This window comes from Oryza sativa, chromosome 11 (assembly GCF_034140825.1).
Source record: "Oryza sativa Japonica Group chromosome 11, ASM3414082v1".
In the NCBI taxonomy this organism is placed as follows: domain Eukaryota; kingdom Viridiplantae; phylum Streptophyta; class Magnoliopsida; order Poales; family Poaceae; genus Oryza; species Oryza sativa.
This window is the reverse complement of record NC_089045.1, coordinates 25,889,153-25,906,650: the sequence shown is the minus strand read 5'-3', so window position 1 is coordinate 25,906,650 and position 17,498 is coordinate 25,889,153. Positions and strand designations below refer to the sequence as shown.

At 41.9% G+C, this 17,498-nt stretch overlaps 2 protein-coding genes, 1 long non-coding RNA gene and 1 other non-coding gene across 5 annotated transcripts; 2 read left to right on the top strand and 2 right to left on the bottom strand.

The window, feature by feature from the left end:
- Nucleotides 1-1,951: 1,951 nt before the first annotated feature.
- On the top strand, nt 1,952-2,599 carry LOC112936825 (uncharacterized). Its single transcript, XR_010737794.1, has 2 exons — nt 1,952-2,094; nt 2,215-2,599. It is a non-coding gene; the product is annotated as an uncharacterized protein (transcript).
- LOC4350924 (uncharacterized) lies at nt 2,505-7,225 on the bottom strand. Of its 2 annotated transcripts, XR_010737793.1 has the most exons (4): nt 6,937-7,225; nt 3,584-6,456; nt 3,210-3,373; nt 2,505-3,117 (listed from the first exon to the last, which is right to left on the bottom strand). It is a non-coding gene; the product is annotated as an uncharacterized lncRNA (long non-coding RNA). The 2 variants fall into 2 exon arrangements; XR_010737792.1 differs by lacking the exon at nt 6,937-7,225 and having other exon boundaries at nt 3,584-6,496.
- Nucleotides 7,226-8,634: 1,409 nt separating this feature from the next.
- Nucleotides 8,635-12,531, bottom strand: LOC4350923 (DNA repair protein RAD51 homolog A). Its single transcript, XM_015762288.3, has 9 exons — nt 12,359-12,531; nt 10,840-10,984; nt 10,656-10,766; nt 10,474-10,565; nt 10,293-10,387; nt 10,102-10,215; nt 9,379-9,508; nt 9,130-9,251; nt 8,635-9,036 (listed from the first exon to the last, which is right to left on the bottom strand). The coding sequence occupies exons 1-9, from the start codon at nt 12,443-12,445 to the stop codon at nt 8,913-8,915; spliced, it is 1,020 nt and encodes a 339-aa protein (XP_015617774.1). The 5' UTR covers nt 12,446-12,531; the 3' UTR covers nt 8,635-8,912.
- Nucleotides 12,532-12,674: 143 nt separating this feature from the next.
- LOC4350922 (proteasome subunit alpha type-5-like) lies at nt 12,675-17,031 on the top strand. Its single transcript, NM_001404538.1, has 9 exons — nt 12,675-12,880; nt 13,028-13,109; nt 13,436-13,516; nt 14,468-14,581; nt 14,663-14,764; nt 15,229-15,287; nt 15,946-16,048; nt 16,440-16,505; nt 16,605-17,031. Exons 1-9 carry the CDS (start codon nt 12,867-12,869, stop codon nt 16,695-16,697), a joined length of 714 nt encoding a protein of 237 aa, NP_001391467.1. The 5' UTR covers nt 12,675-12,866; the 3' UTR covers nt 16,698-17,031.
- Nucleotides 17,032-17,498: the final 467 nt, after the last annotated feature.

Here is a 17,498-nt window from a genome sequence, read left to right as displayed (position 1 = left end):
TGCTCCTAATATCCTATGTCCAACCCACAATGCAATAAAAACATTTAAAAAATATACATTTGTCGGTCTCATGCAAATATAATTTAAATTTTGTATATAGAAAAGAAAAAATAAACTAAGGAATCAACTGTCGGTACTTGTTAATCAAATACGATGGCATAAACACATAAAAATGCATCAATGACCTGCAGATCAAATTAAATATAGAGTTTAGCATTATAATTCCAATTATAATCACAAATAAACAGTTTCACTAGGATCTAAAACGTGTCTTGACATGTTGTTCTTATTTGTTGGATTTTTCATAGGACGAGATTATTGTTATTTTTGCAGGCAGGACCTTAAGACGTCCGCCTAAAAAAATAATAACTTATAAAAATCGCCCACACTTACGTACTCCCATATTACTCCCTCCCTCATCTCACACGGTACGCTCACTCCGTTCTCCCCGCCCCTCTATCTCCACCTCTCAACCTCACTTTCCCCTTCCCTCCCTCCCTCCCTCCCAATCCGACCGGAGGAGGGGAGGGCGATGACGGTGCGACGACTCCCTCTCTCTCCCTCTCCGCTCCTAGATCTGGCCAGGGGAGGAGGAGCGACGGCAGTGGCAGCTCCCCCTTTCTCTCTTCCCGCTCCTAGATCTGGCCGGAGGAGGAGGAGAGACGGCGACGGCAGCGCGGACGAGGGCGACAACAACGCCGTGGCGGCTCCCCTCCCCTCCCTCTCCCAGATCCGGCCCCTACGAGGAGAAAGGAGGGCGGTGGTGGCGGCGGACACCTCCCTCCCTCCCTGATCCGGCCGGAGTGGGGAGGGCGGTGACGGCGGTCACCGCATGCAACGGCAACGCTTGGAGGGCCCCCCCTCCCCCATTTTCCTCTCCCTCCTAGATCCCGCCAGAGGGGGAGGGCAGCAGCGGCGGCGGCGCGGCTGTCCCCTCCCTCCGGCCGGATCTGCCGTTGCGTGCGGTAGCGGAGGAGGCACGGAGGAGTTTGCCGGTAACGACGACGTTGTTTTTTTTAGTTTACATGTTGATTGATGTTAATTTGCAAGTTGATGCTATGGATTTGAATCCAATGCTCTTGTGTTGATGTATGGATGTTTATGATTGGATTTTGTTTCCTGGATGAGATTTAAGAGAATTTGTGATTTGAAACCCTAGGGAGGGGGCGGGGCTGGCGGGAAATTTTTTTGGCGCCAAGAGTATTTTCGCAAGCAACGCCTGGGAAGATTGAAACTGCTGCCTGCGAGCAGTGCTTTGGTCCGCCAGTAAAAATTGAGGATTTTGACAGGCCTTTAGATACAGTCGGAAGGTTTGGCCACCTACGAAAACGTGTTTTGGCTGCATGGAAAAACGTTTTTTTATAGTAGTGAATGGGCCAGGATTTGAGCCGCCCGAGGGGGGAGGGGGGGAGGGGTTGCTGTCACTGTGGAGGTGGAGCTCCAGCCCTAACAAACCCCAAAGGATACATCCGCCACTGACTCGTGAGTCCATGGTTAGCCGGACTCAAGTGCAACAGTGGCTACCTATTGATGATCCAAGCAACTAATTCTATTTAATTCTTAATTCAAAGTAAAATACCAACAAGTTGATATCTATATTCATTATCTTTTTTAACTACCCATACTTAAATCAGTAAAACTGAATTAATCAGGCTAAAATTTCATGAAAATTCTAAAACAATTTAACGGTATATGTATATATATGATAACCATATATATTATATTAACCTCTCTAGACCGCGTGAGATTGCTGAGAATTTCAGCGATGTTTTTGCAAAGAAGTCCTTACTCTTTCAATTAATTACACATTAATCCCTGCAACCGTCGACCATCCGTTCTACCGCTAGGCTCGATCTGGATGTCCACGTGTCCCGCTGTGCTGGCCCTTCCACTCCTGTGCGATCGTAGATAAAAACAGACGGCATGGATTTTGCCAACCGACACTAAACCCTAGCCGCCTCGCACGATCGCCCTTCTGCGCCGCCTCATCCTCAAATAAGTTATCATGCTTGCATATCCACGTTCCAGGTCTCGCTGGTAGAGTGGTAGCCTCGCGCCATGGGTAAGCCCGAGTGGCAACCGAAAGCTACAAAGGTGAAAATATAATCCAACTCGTCCATTCGTGTCCCTGACATGAATTCTGATCTGAATTGAACCTGAATTTTTGAACTCAACTTGATTTTTTTTTATTTGAACATGAATTTTTGCGTGTAGTTTGCGAGGTTGCATACATTGGGGCAGAAGGACGTCAAGCAACAACGAGATGATCGAACGGCGGACTTGGGCGGTGCGCCGGTGACACCGAGCGTGGACGTCGAGGCGCCGGCGAGGGACTACGAGCCTCCGGAGCATCTGGAGCTTCTCGTCACAGACCTCGGCGTTCTGCAGCCGTTAGCGAGGTGCTTATTAAGCTCTCTAATGTCGCAAAATTCAGGGACATATAAGGTAGTATTTGACAAAGTTTCAGAGATATACAGTGAATTTTCCTAAACATAGAGGAGTGGTGATGTTTCAAGCAAGGATTATTTTATAAACAGACAGTGAATACCAAAACCTCCATATAAAACCACATCATAACAATTCTTCAAAAAAAGAAAAACACTCACATGTGTCTAATATGATATTAGACAACCTCATAAAATTAAGATAAAAATAAAATTCATCGATCAGATGAAACTCACTAATATTGAAGAAAAAGAAGCGAAATTAACAATGTTCACACATATCAACTAGAGCTCTAAAATAAGAGATCGATCAGCTTTTCCTGGATGACTTTCAGTTCAATACTGGTTGGCCATTTTACTTTGAGAGGCTACTACTGAACAATCAAGCTTGTTTACCGACAAGGAACGGCATGAACGGATGAACATGTCATTGCATTTTTTTGTGTGTGCATTTCCATCCTTTAATTCCACATGTGATTCACATTCATGAGACTGAGAAACAAGACACTGGCCTCGAATCCTTGCAGATATTTCTATAAAATATGTGGAACTGACTGTAGTTCTGAAGAATCCATTGGCACAGTTAAGGTATTCACAGCCAGTCACACTAATAAAACTGTCTTCTAACTGGGTCTTGCACACAGTAGGGGCTTACATCTTGGACTTCACTAATCTGTAGAGTGCCAGTGAAATAGATTAGTAATAATAATGGAGTATCAGAATTGACGAATTTCTGATCTATTGTGAAAGATGTAGAACAAGTACCTATTTCTTATCTTCTCTTTTGTAGAATCACGGCTATAAAGTTGGTCAGCTGGTTCCCTGAAACTGTAGTACGTGTCTCACATACCTATTTCTTGTCTTGTCTTCTGAAGAATCACAGCTATAAAATTTGTCCGCTGGTTTCCCGAAATTGTAGTATGCATCTCCTGTAGATTAACTTACAGTCAGCTTGGCAGGAGATACAGCCCAAATCAGATTCTAACAGGGGATCGTTTTGGTTAACATGTGAAAAACAAACTTAAAATTTTGCTAGAAGGAAAAACAAAGTAACATACGAATAACATCTCTAGGACTGACCAAGTGACCATTAGATTGCAGGAGATGATGACAAGGATAGATGCAAAAGCAAGGCATACCTATTCTCATATGGCGGATGAGTGAAATCCTGTCCCATTCAGAACTATCTTTCCTTTTCCAGCGTGCCAACAACTCTGGATTACATCTTCTAATAATGAAAGACTCCAGAGAAGATGGCAGAATGGGAAACTCAAGGAAACGATGAGTTGTATCAAATTCCAATCTCTTGAGAGAGCAAAGGTTATTTACTAAAAGCTTCACCTCTGGTTTCAGTATCTCCAGGGTTTCAAGGGACGTTCTATTTTGTTGCATCCATTGCCAAGGTATGTTATCACGGCCAACAGAAATAATCAAGCATTTTGTGTAGTGTAATCTCCTAAGCGGCTCCCTTTGTAACATATCGGGGGTATGTATCCAGAGAGAGTAGACCTCCAGGGAGAACTCCAACACCGGATCTTCATCCACTTCATCATATCTGGCATACCCCTGAAGCCTCGGGCACTCTGTGATTTCCAGCCAATTGAGATATGAAAGGGCTCCAAGCCCACCCAAGGATGCCAAGCTAGTACAATCAGCCACAGCCATCTCTCGCAGTGACCTGAGACTCCGGAACACGTCTGACTGTGGAAGGGACCTCACCCTGCCGCAGTTACACAGACTCAATGACGTAAGATTAGTCAGACCAACCAGTGACTCCAGCAGTGGAAGCTGGAGGTCACCACACTGCACCATGGAGAGTTCCTTAAGTGTGCGGGGGAGTAGTACATTATCATCGTTTTCCCTCACTCTCAACCGGTAACACTTACCAATATGAAATTCTGCAAGATTATCCATTTCTGAAAATAACAAAGGAGCTCGGATCAACTTTTCACAATCAACAATCCTTAGGATACGAAGACTTCGGATATGGTGCTCCTGCAGTAGAAAGCTTTCCTCCAGAGAAATTAAATTTGAGCAGTTGCTGATGATAACTGAGATTAGCTTGGTTTCCTTGCTTTCAAAATCCATGTTGTTAACATGATGGTCATATATCCTTGGAAGGGTGGTCAATCCAACATCATTTACTTCTAACCGTGTCAAACTTGAAGGTAGAAGTGGCAGTTCCCCTAATTTTTTGCAACCTTCCACCACTAGAGTTTTCAGATTTGGGGGCAGGGAATTGCCTGATGATTGGTCGATCCGTTTCAATTCTGCAAGTTTGTGCAATTCAAGATGCTTGAGCCGCTGTAAATTTCCAAGAGCTGGGAGGTATGCCCAACTTCTACATTTTCTCAGCTCTAGTGACACCATATTTATCAGGCATGGATGGCTTAGCCAAGTTGGAAATCGAAGACCATTATACCCTGATATTTCCAGATTTTCAAGATGAGAATGTGGCTCAATACATTAGTAGTCTCAGACCAGTTTAAGGACAACGATCTAAGATATGATTTATCTCTTAGCTTAGCCTCAATAATCTCTTCATGGGTCCCAACATTCTCAAAGTTGCAAATCTGTAGCTTGCAAATACTGCTTAAATTCCTCAGTGAACTTATTCTGTAACCTTCCTTCAGTTGAATCTCAAAATTGTGCAATTCTTGAAGTGAAGTTAATCTGCCAACAAAAAATTCACCAAAACCGTTACTGCCATATGATACATACCGCAGATGAGAAAGGTTTTCGATATTATTCACTTGTTTCGGTGCTGTACTTATTCTTTTCACTGCAGTAAGCACTTGCAAATGATAGAGTTTAGAGATTCCATCTATATCCTGCATCCCAGAGAAAGAGATATAACGAAGGTGCTTATTAACAACTTCTTTTGCCAAACATAACTTGGTTATCCCTTTTAAGCTCAATAACCGCAATCCTCTTAGAAGCTGTACAACTTCCTCCAATGCAGCTATCCAAACATCGTTGACATGATAGGAGTCTTCAATGATAAGTGAACGCAAATTCTCAAAGCTGGAAATTGCCTTAATCTCCTCGGTTGTTAACTTGTTGAAGTTTGCAATCCATAAATGTCTAACTGTACACTTGTGCTGCATATAGCCACTAGATTCAAGTCTTAGACATTCACCAACAGAAACACTGCATGCCAATTCATGTACTAAATCATGCATCACATAATATTCTGCGTAGAATTTGCTACAAGGATCTCCCACTGTCGCAAAAGTAAAGAATGATTTTCTTGCCAATTGCACCAAGTATCTTTCTCCGATGTCTTCTGGCCTTTCTGTTCCACTATCAATTAGGATCAATCCTGAATCCATCCACATTTTCACTATTTCGTCCTTCTTAAATTCATAACCTTTTGGAAATATACTGCAGTATCTAAAGCAAAGCTGTAAATGTTCAGGTAGATGGTAGTAGCTCGACTGAAGAACTGTTGTTTTTTTTTTTTGACGCAACTGAAGAACTGGTGTGATAATGGCACTCGTTTTTCCTTCTAAGTTTTCCAACTGCCTGTATAAATTATTCCAATGATGATGACTTACATTGCTCCTGAGATGCTCGCTTGCAATCTTTGTCACCAAGGGACACCCTTGAAACTTCTTTGCTATGTTTTCAGCAAGTGGCAGGAGATGTTCATAATCTTCAGTTTTCATACCATAAAAGGCATACTTCTTGAACATCATAAAATTGTGATATTCGTCTAATCCATTTAGGTTCATATAATCATTATTACTTCGCATCACACTTGTAACCATATCTGCTACAGATGTCATTCGAGTTGTCAACAGGATTCTACTTCCGTTATGGGGTCTGTTCTGGAAAGGAGCCATTAATTTTTGCCATTCACCCCAATTGCTGTCTTCCCAAACATCATCCAATATGAGCAAAAACTTCTTTGATTCGAGATTCTCTTTGAGAATGTGTTGCAATGCTTCCAAAGTATTAGCATTAGGCTTCTGTTTTGTAAGTGCCTCCAAGATGTTTTTTGTTATCCTTGCTGCATTGAAAGAATTATCAGACACATATACCCACACAATACAATCAAAGTATGTTAAATCTCTTAAATTCTTCGCACACAATCTGAGCAAGAGTAGTCTTTCCTATACCCCCCATTCCAATTATTGCAGAAACAGGGACTCGGTTGATTCCAGGAGTGTTCGAATCTCCCTCTATATTGTCAACCAACCACCTCATAACCTCGTTCTTCTCTGTGTCACGGCCAAAGATCTCAGTGGCCACCAAAGTGGAGCTAGTCTCTTGATTAATCTTTTCAGCATGATCTGGCAAGAGAGCACTACCAAAACGGCTTGTTAGATGAAGGAATGTACCAACACCAGCAGCAGTTTCATCCAACCTCGTGAGAGCCAACCTAAGATTCTTTACCATGTTCCCCTCAGAAGTATACTTAGCAACCTCAAGTTTGAAATTTTTTACGAACAACATTTTGTTTGAAATTTTTTGCGACTGAATTACACACCTCAAGTTCTAGGTTGTGGACTCCAGCCTCTTCCTCAAGCTTGTAGTAGTCTATCTCATCAAGTACATCCTCAGCCCCCTCAACAGCATCCCGGAACTGCCACAGCCACTTATCCAGTGCATGACTCTGCTCATTGATCTGCTGATGATCAACAGCATCATACACTGCTTGGATCTGGTTGAGCATTTGTAACAGCCTAATCTTTGACAACCTTCATACCCTCAGCCTGGTGCCACTCACTGAGATAGCTGAATGCTTTGTTCACAATGAATGAAATGGCCGGCGTTGCAACTGACTTCCCTGCAAAAACCAATGCAGCAGTAGTAGCCATTTGTTAAGAACAGGAGGGCTTGTTGTTGCTCTCTCTTGGCAGGAAACAAAAAGGATCAAAAAGTTGAATGGATGTGCATGTGTGATTGTGTGGTGGTCTGTATGTCTATTTATACTTCCTCGCTTTAAAAAAAAAAAGAAGCAAAACAGAGAAAGGAACATGGGGGCACAATCAATGGATTTGTTTATGCCAGATAAATAATTCTGCAAATGATTTGGCTCAGTTTAATGCCGTCAGCTGTTCGTGCAAGCACAACCAGAACCAGTTGCAGTGTCAACTGGTCTGCATCATAATATAAATGGCTCTTTGCAGTACACCACGAACTAAAATGATGGCTCACCATGAACATTGAACATGTATACAATCACTCAATTAGACTGATGGCTCTTCCAAAAAAAAAAAGACTGATGGCAAGGTCAACATTCTGACTATCTGCTTTTTTATGCGCTACAGATGGAGCAACCGCGTGAACGCCCAAATTGGTGAAGATGATTGACCGCATCAGTTATATACTTATGTTAGCAGTGAATTTTTCAGAAGATTCCTTTGCATTTTAGAACTAATACAGTGCCTGGTGGTGGCTAAGAGCGAGGGGCAAAGAAAACCTGGGCACAGATTGCTGCCAGATTGTCCTCAGATACCCTTTGTCAACAGAAAAAATGGAAAGTGCGAAGGGTACAGTTGAGCTACTTATCTGGGCTAAAACTCGGGAGCGAACCCCGCGAACCTTCCACCGCCGCCGCCGCCGCCGGCGGATTCGAACGGTGTGGGCGCCGCGGCGCCGCAGCGCCGCCGGCTGGAGCTCGCTACGGCGCGGCGCGGCGGCAATGCCCTTCCGGGCTCCGGCCTTCCCCTATCTGATCCTTCGCCTCTCCTTCTCTTCTTCCTTTTAGCGGGCCGAGCAAACCTATGTTGGCCTGCCAAAATTGGCCCATGATGCTGAAAAGAACCGAAAATCCAGTCTCGTCATCAGGTTGACTCGTCATCAAGATCAAGAAGTATTTGGTTCGCTTGCAAAGTCCGGGCCTGTACAAATTGATGGTATTTCCAATCATACCATTATTTGGTAAAATTGACAATTATGTGGCTACGCTTAGTTTGTTACCAAATATTGACAATGTGTATAGAATTTTGGCAACATTATTAAGCTAATTCTACCAAAATTTTGGCAATGTTACCAATTTGCTAAAATTTTAGTAAAGTTCATTTTAGCACCAATCTAAACAGACCCTCAGTATCTGCTTCACTTGTGCAGTTCATAATGCATCCATAGATGGGACTGGCATAATCCAACACAGCTGATTCAGTAACTACAATGCTAAATGATGAAAAATGCAATACGAACTGGAACAGGGATCACTGCCGAATCAGCAGAAAACTTACTTCAATTCATTCAATATCTGTAAACCAATGTCACATTACATGCATTGCAGCCTTGCAGGGCAGACAACGTTTTATACTACAACACTACAACAGTGACACAGATGTGCACCTCCACTCGACAATAAGTGGTTGTCGGATTCAGAACAGGAGCATCACATCAGTTGAACCCTTCAGGGGTGGTAGCGCAATCAGCAGGAGAGCAACACATGTGGGAACTGGGAAGCTGTTGCCAGTTAGCGCTTAGCACTGAGCAGAGATTGTCTCAATCCTTGACATCTGCAACGCCTTCAGATGCTATCTGAAACCTTGCTTCGGCTTCAGCCAAGCATGGAGAGCTTATCACTTTACATATTCGCTCTTCCCCTCTTCCCTTGCGAAGAGCAAGCCTGGTGTACACAGTATTGGCATGTAAGAACGTGAATTAGGAACATGAAAGAAGTCAGGATTAACAGGTTCGATTGGGTTTCTCAGTAATGGACCTTGTTGTGGAAGCATGAGCCATGATGTTTCCACCGATGGGTTTGATCTGCGGCCCAGCAAACATGGCAGAACCATCCACTTGTGCCACTACTTGATTAGTGATAACCACAGCCACTCCAAACTACAGTGAGTAAGCAAACCAAATTTAGGATATTGAAACATGCCAGAGTAAGGACTATGGTCTATGGTTATTCTGCTGATATAAGTACCATGTTTCCTTTAAAGAAAGACAATAGAAAAGAACTAACCTCATCTGCTAATTTCTGAAGGCTCCTCAGAAACTTAGCCATGTGCATTTGCCTCGCTGAGAGCTCCCCTCGACCTGAGAAATCAGTTCTGTACAAAGCTGTCGCGCTGTCTACAATCATGAGAGCAAACCTGCACATGTGAAGATTCAAATAAGAACTATGGAGGAACACCTAATTCAATATTATGTTAGGTACTTGTCTGAAGAACAACCATAACTAAAAATCAATGAAATATGTATCAGTTATTTTCCCATGTTTAAATAAGGATTTTGTGCAAACAGAATCAAACATATGTTGACCTTGAAAGAAAATAACAAGCACCACATAACAAAATTTAGCTCGAATCCACTCATCATAATAGAAGCATCTGTAATCATGAGCCATTACTTTGGGCATCCTACCATTCCAAGTTGCTTGAAGTGTAAACTCAGTACTATAGCAATAGACAGCAATGGAGTACTGAAGTTCACTTCTGTTTTGATGGAAGAGATGCGTGCAACTTAGTCTGTCATACGGGCCAAAAAGGTTACTACAGAAACTAAGGTTTGTTGGCATTACATAATCACTTAGATTCATAAGGACAAGTACTATCAACTTAGTTTCCTACTGCTGGCCACCTATATCTAAATCAAGTAAAGCATACTGGTGTAAGTTGTGTATGCAACATAGCATAGAGTTCAGAGGTACACTCAAAAACTAAAGAGCAAAAAACTTAGAACTTACCTAGTCTCTATCATCATGGAAGCTGCCTCCAGCAGAAGTCTTGATTGATGATCAGTATTATAAGCTCTGGCATAAGCCACGTTCTCTAATACATCAGCACCATTCAACCCGAACCTACAATCCAATTTTCACTTGTTGAGCAATCAAATTTATGTTAGAGCACAGAATAATCATTATAAATAATGAATCACCTGTCAGCTATCTGGAGCAGCCTTTGTGGTCTGAATGTTCCCTCTGCATCAATGTACAAAGCCTTCCCTTCACCACCACCTTGGTCCAATGGAAGCTGCAATATCAATCATTAACATAATTTAGCTTACCAACAGGATTCAGGTGCGCAATGAAATAAGAGTTGGATCAATAAGCTGTCACCTGACATGTGACACACAGCGTGTGGCACAGCTGAGTCTTCCCTGATCGGAATTCACCATAAATCTCTGTGATAGAGCCAGTTTCTATCCCCCCTGTTTGGTCAAAATAGAATTGCTCAATGATCACAAGCAGTACATTTCTGAAGAAATTAAAGAAAACCATGAAAGTTAACAGTTCAATACCATCCAAAATCTTATCAAGCTCTCTAGATCCAGTTGTAACTTGAATAATCTCCAGCCTTTGTGCATGAAGTTGGCTCGCACTTGTAAATCCCAATGGGACTAGCTTCGATGCTGTAAAATTTTAGACAGTTAGGAACTTTGCAGTGTGAAATACAAAGTCGTACTGAGCCTCATAATTACTTGCCTGCTTCAACTATCTTGTCAACTTTGGCTTCACTAATTCCTTTGATTTGCAAAAGGTCTTTCCTTGGAGTATAGGCCACAGACTCCACTGTGTACAGACCAGAATCCTTGAGCTTTTTCACATCCAGAGCAGCAATTCCAGATGCCTTAACCACAAATTACACACAAGAGTTAATGATAGAAGAGCGATCACTATGATAATTTTTACATAGAAACAGACACTAGCTTGTCACTAGCTACACCTCAGAAGCTTTTTAGATGGCACTGAAGTACTGAACATACAACAATACAAGAAATAATGGCACTTCTTATTCTTGCAATTGCAACTACCATTAAGAATGGTTAATTCTACTAGGCATCATTGATGAGGAGAAATATCATGAGATATTATTTGTACAGCAGGTCACTTGTATTGCAAAGAAAATAGTATATCACTAAGGAATAGGAGTGCATCCATTCTTAACTTATTTACCATATTAACAGTACTATGATCAAACAACGATTTCCTCTTTTTTTTACATGTTATTCATAAAGGAACAACCTGAAACATCATACGTATAATAGGCTTTCAGGAATTAATAAATTAATTAATACAAGCTGCTACAGCCTACCACCAGACCGATTTGCAAACAAGTTCCAAAAGTGAAAACACAAGAATCCACAGGACAGCCTACGGTTAAAATATGATGGCAAATTGAGAGAATTAGCATTTTAAATGCTGGCTTCACATGCCCTAAACAGTGAATTAAAAATCGTCTTACTGCCAAATACAGGGAGAAAAGGCAAGTTATGAACTCCCAAGAAACGCCTCCCCAAAAGCCTAATCAAGAATCCCCCTCTTTGGACTTATACGAATCATGACCGCGCCACAATAAACTGCACAGATTTCAGAAAAGCCTAACCTTAATCCATTTTGGGGAAGAACGAACCATGAATACCTAGATGCCCCTAATAAAGATTATGTTTCCTATACCTAAAAAAGGGCAAAAAAAAAAGAAACTAAATAGCCAGCTTCAATACAGAACTGGGAGAATATCCCCTCTTTCGTAAGCCGCAAACACAAAAGGAAATTCCAAGAAATGCTCGTTCTTGAATCTTGACACATTTGGGAGAAGGGGCGAATCAGGAACATAGGGTTTCACTTTCCCCGGCAAGAATCCACGGAAACACCTAATCCGCCCAAACACAACAAAAATACCAGGAAAAACCCGTCCCAATTTCACATACAAATGGCGATAATTCCAAGAAAGACGCGACCTTGACGCCATCCAGGGGCAAGAAACCGAACCAAGATTCCAAGAACCTAGGGTTCTTCCACCAAGAATCTCCCACAACACCGCAAGAACCTAAACCACACACCAAATCTCCAAGAACCCATCACGATTCCCCCCTCCCCCCACCCCACCACTACGCGGATCAGAATCCCCAAGAAACACCCGCCCTTGGAAAACCCCCCATTTGGGGCGGAAGAAGAGAAGACACAGCACAAGAACTCCGCTAGGGTTACGACGAGCCAGTACCTGCAGCTGCTCGATGGGGAACGGCCCGTGCTCCCCCTCCTCCTGCTGCTGCTCCGCCGCCGCCGACGCCGCCGCCGACGTCGACATGGGGCCCACTCGCAGCCACACAAACCCCTCTCTCTCCTCTCTCCTCTCTCTTCTCCTCGTTTCGTTCGAATGGAATTGAAGGCGGCAACGCGGAATCCAGGAGGCCCTCCTCTCTTATTGGATCCTATTTGGGCCTTCACGGGCCAACACGTGGGCCCGCATAGGCTTCCATGGGCCTCGATGTGGAAGTCCAAAAACCTAGAGGCTGCGGCACTGCCAGGTGGGTCCCGCATGTAAGTGGCACGCCGCATCGTCCCTCTCGTCTCGGCTTGGTCCGCAAGAAGAACAACACCGCGAGAGTAAAAGCACCCCCTCCTCTTCGTCTCGGCTTTCGGAGCTCTCGATACTTTAGCCGCGATTCGGAGGGAAACCCTAGCTAGCTCCCGCTCTCGATCCCGCGCCCGCCACCGCACTCGGCAAGATGTTCCTCACGAGGTAATCAGATCGTGTCTCTCTCGGGAAGGCTTTTCGATTTTGTTGCGGGAACTCGATTCGATTCGATCTGTGGGCGAGTTGGGGACGATGGAGATGTTGATTTTGTTGGGATTTTGTGGGTGATTGGTTTGTGTTGGGTGGATGCAGGACGGAGTACGACCGCGGGGTGAACACCTTCTCCCCGGAGGGGCGGTTGTTCCAGGTCGAGTACGCCATTGAGGCCATCAAGGTGAGCCGTCTTCCCTTCTGTTTTTGTTTGCTGTATCTGAGGGAGAAGATGTGATGGTAGATTGTGTGAGAATTAGGGGTTTCTCTCTAAGGGTAGGTTCTAGATTTGCAGGATGAGTTGGGCGTAAATCTCAAGTGTGAGGTTTTTGGTGGCGAAATTTCAACTATAGATCTATAAATTTTGGATGGGGTTCCTCGAGAGGTTTTTGGCCTGTATATAGCTAGCTCTAGCGAGATGTGATGTGCGACTTGCTGTAGCGAGATGCGTGCTGTCTTTTCATGTGTAACTGGTGTTAATGATGCTGATCCTGCTGCTATGTACTGTAGTTGGGGTCAACTGCGATCGGGTTGAAGACCAAGGATGGTGTTGTCCTTGCTGTAGAGAAACGTGTGACCTCGCCACTGCTGGTAATTGCATCTTATCCTATTTCTTCTATCAGGCTGGTGCAATTGTTCAATAGCACCTATGATTGCTCACTGCATTTTGACAATTTAGTTCAAGATTTGACTGAATTTATCTAGCTAATGTTTGAATTATCGATTTCTTACCAGTTCAGGCAAGATAAATCTTATCCTTAGGTAGACCTGTATTCTTACATGATTCCATCAGGATGATCCTGTAAAACATGGATGTTGCTGGTGTTGTTCCTCATGATCTTGCTGCTTTCATTTTTCACAACTACATGCTTTTTGTAATCTCCAACAAACAAAAAGATGTAGATTAGATAATGCTGTTTAGAGTAATTCTGATGGAGTCTCAATCTTGTTGAATTTTATGATTTAATAATATGATCAGTTTTTCTGGCATGTGTTATTTTTATTTATGCAAATGCCAACAAAACAAGGACATTCAGTCAAACAAACACAGAAATCCAAGTATTTCACATGTCAAAGCCTGGAACCTAATGGTTCATGGATATTTTTATTTAAAAATAAACAAGGAATATATTGCAACTGAACTCTGAAGTGCTCATATAGGAGTTCTTTTTCGGTTAATGCATAAACAATTCTTTTCTTTCAGCAAATAGCCCAGTTTGTTTTTCTTGTACGTCAGCTTTATGGGTTGTGACAATCTGACAATTTATTATATCTTACTCTCTGCGTACTGTAGTACTTTGTATGTCAGTGCTGTTGTTTTTTTTGTTTAAATGATATCATGTAGAAGTTTTTTTACACCCTATAGGCCTATTGCCCATATATGTGTTATGTTAATTAAGAAGTTACGTAATACCTCTGCATAATTTGTAAAAGTTAACTACTTGATTCTGACAGAACTTGATGTTAGACTCCCATTTCACTCCCAAGTTTCTAGTTTTTGTGTGTGATGCCACTCAAGTTATCTTTTCTATGATTATGCAGGAACCAAGCAGTGTGGAGAAAATCATGGAAATTGACGAGCACATAGGCTGTGCCATGAGTGGCCTTATTGCTGATGCTAGAACATTGGTTGAGCATGCTCGTGTTGAAACCCAGGTACGTTCTTATGCAATTTTCTACATGTTTTACATATTATGGTCATTGTATGTTAATTTCACCTAATGTGTTTATAATCAGAATCATAGGTTCTCATATGGGGAGCCAATGACAGTAGAATCTACTACACAAGCTATCTGTGACTTAGCTCTGCGTTTTGGTGAAGGTGATGAAGAGTCGATGGTGAGTCTCATTTGCATGAAAACAAATATTTTGTGAAGGATCAAGATTCAAAAATTAATTAGCAGGGGAGCCCTTTTTTCACTTTTGCATTTTGATAAATAGGATTAACACCATAACTTTGCATCAGTGTGTTATCTTTGGAGGAAACTACGCATCTAGAAATTTTGGGTGTTTCAAATAATCCCATGATGGCCACTAATACTGAAAATTATGAATAGATAGGCTGTAAATTAATCATTTTTTCTGCATTTTGTTTTGTCTTTTATTATGTGACTATTGTCTTATTAAGGCTTAGTGGACATATGAATTAGTTTTCTAAGGAGTAATTGCTAAAATACCTGACTATAACAATTTTGCTTCACCCCACTGGGCCACTGCAAGTTACTTTGCTGCATTCTTTTCACCCTTTTGTCGACATTTCTTGTTGCCAAGCTTAAACTAATATACTTGTTTGTTTTGTGCAGTCACGACCATTTGGTGTCTCTCTCCTTATTGCTGGTCATGATGAGAATGGACCCAGCTTGTAAGTATTTATCCCTTTTTACCAAAGGAATTTCCATACATTAGCGATATCTAGATACCTCTTCTGTGGTTCTGCCCTATGCGACCATTTGTTCCCACTTCCCAGATCGCATGAACTAACCTTTATCGCTCCAAGTTATTTTGAGTATTTGTCGAGGAAATAACTCTATAACAAAATGGTCAGGACAATAGCCATTTTCATTCATCTTGTTTTGTTCCATTGCTCTTAAATTAAGTTGATGTGAGTATCATCAAATTTAACTTTGATGGTTTCTAGAATAGCTAGTTATTTTTCGCTTGAAGATTCAACAAGTTTTTCAAAACTCAGCCACAGTCGGCATTTGAAAACCTGGTATATCAAAGAAGAGTTGTCCAAATGTTGCCCATATGAGGTTCTATAGACTATATACATTGATACTTTTATTTCCAGTTTCTTCATAAGGAGCAGTGTCATGTCATTTTTTTCCTGAATCCAGATAAGTGATAGGTATTATGTATTTCATTGTAGCTGAGGTTCTTTATTAGTGGTAAGTAGTGGTAATGCTGCCATCATGGCATCTCTATCCAGAGACAGGCTCATTTTTCCCGTCATGATTGCTTTACAAGGCCAACTAGACTCTCCTTGTACCAATCTGTGGATGAATTCCTATGTTTTGCAGGTACTACACTGACCCATCAGGAACCTTTTGGCAGTGCAATGCCAAGGCAATTGGATCAGGTTCTGAAGGAGCTGATAGCTCATTACAGGAGCAGTACAATAAGGTACTATCCATTAAGCTAATGCTAATCACACAGTTTTGAAGAACAATAACAGATAGGAAATTATAAGGAGATGCAAATATGCAAGACACTTTTGTTTGAGTGCCAAATCAATATGAAAAAAAAATCTGAGTATCTTGGAGAAAATATGTTGTGTATGAGCCGTAGTAATAGAACTATGCAGCAAGGTTTGATCCAAATTTGAAGTCCCAATCTTTTATTACAGTTGAAATACTTCTCAGAAGCCAGTTTCACACTTTACCTATCCACTTAGCATTACTAAATTTGCTGCCATTATTTAGCAGGATTCATGCCAATTGAATTGTTTATTTAGAGCTTAACGGTTTTTATATATGAAAAGAAAAGGAATATTGAGAATGCTATCTTTATGCAGGAGTTGACCCTTCAGGAGGCTGAGACCATAGCCCTGTCTATCTTGAAGCAGGTTATGGAAGAAAAGGTATGGTGTCGCAAGCCACTTCATATTTCAGTTTCTCATTTCTATCACACCAAAAGAAAATTTCCTAGACATCTGAGTTTATCTCATTCTGAACCACAGGTTACTCCAAACAACGTCGATATCGCAAAGGTTTCTCCCAACTACCACCTCTACACCCCTGCAGAGGTTGAAGCTGTCATTGCACGGTTGTGAGAAGATTGCCATCGCGTGTTATTTTAATCAGCCCTAAGACAGCCTCTGTATGAACTTCCTAAATGGATTATCAGTCCATTGTTTGCTATGGCTGTCATGTTATGTTAACAAGATAGTGGCTGCTAGAGTTTATTACTGGCTCTAATAGTCTGGTGTGCAGCCCAGTCATTTGCTTGTTTTCAGCAGTGTTGAGACCATGTACTATCAAAAAGAGAACGACAATCCTTTCCAAGATTTGGTTGCAACATTTCGACAGTCATCTTGATCTTCGGTTTCTTCCCAACCATAGTTTATTTTTGATACAATATAAAGTAGGAGTATACATATAGAAAATAACTGGTAGTGCCGCCAAGCGGGCGTCTCAAGTTAGTTCGCTTTCCGTCTCATGTTTGGCCAATTGGCCTGACGCCCTGACCCAATTCGAATTCGTTGTGTTGTGTCAGGTCGGACCTTCCTCAGTTGGCCGGTTTGGGCGACAGGGGACGGTCGCGATGAAACTAGCAAAGCGATTCGACTTGTTTACGTCAGCCGACTAAATATATTACTTCCTCCGTCCCACCTCCTTCCTCCGTTCTAAAATAAGTGCAGTTTACGTTTGACCGTTCGTCTTATTTAAAATTTTTTTACGATTAATATTTTTATTGTTATTATATGATAAAACATATATAGTACTTTATGCAACTAAGTTTTTTTAATTTTCTCATAAATTTTTCAAATAAGACAGACGGTCAAACGTTGGACACGGATTCCCACGACTGCACTTATTTTGGAACGGATGTAGTAATAACTTAATACCAGGAT

Bases quoted from the DNA above. Each gene is read 5' to 3' on its own strand.
- LOC4350923 (XM_015762288.3), bottom strand. From the start codon at position 12,445: ATGTCGACGTCGGCGGCGGCGTCGGCGGCGGCGGAGCAGCAGCAGGAG. The intron at 10,985-12,358 runs GTACTGGCTCGT...TTTGTGGTTAAG, and splicing joins TCCCCATCGAGCAGCTGCAG to GCATCTGGAATTGCTGCTCT. The intron at 10,388-10,473 runs GTGACAGCTTAT...TTGATATTGCAG, and splicing joins CGCTGTGTGTCACATGTCAG to CTTCCATTGGACCAAGGTGG.
- LOC4350922 (NM_001404538.1), top strand. The intron at 13,110-13,435 runs GTGAGCCGTCTT...TATGTACTGTAG, and splicing joins ACGCCATTGAGGCCATCAAG to TTGGGGTCAACTGCGATCGG. The intron at 15,288-15,945 runs GTAAGTATTTAT...TATGTTTTGCAG, and splicing joins GATGAGAATGGACCCAGCTT to GTACTACACTGACCCATCAG.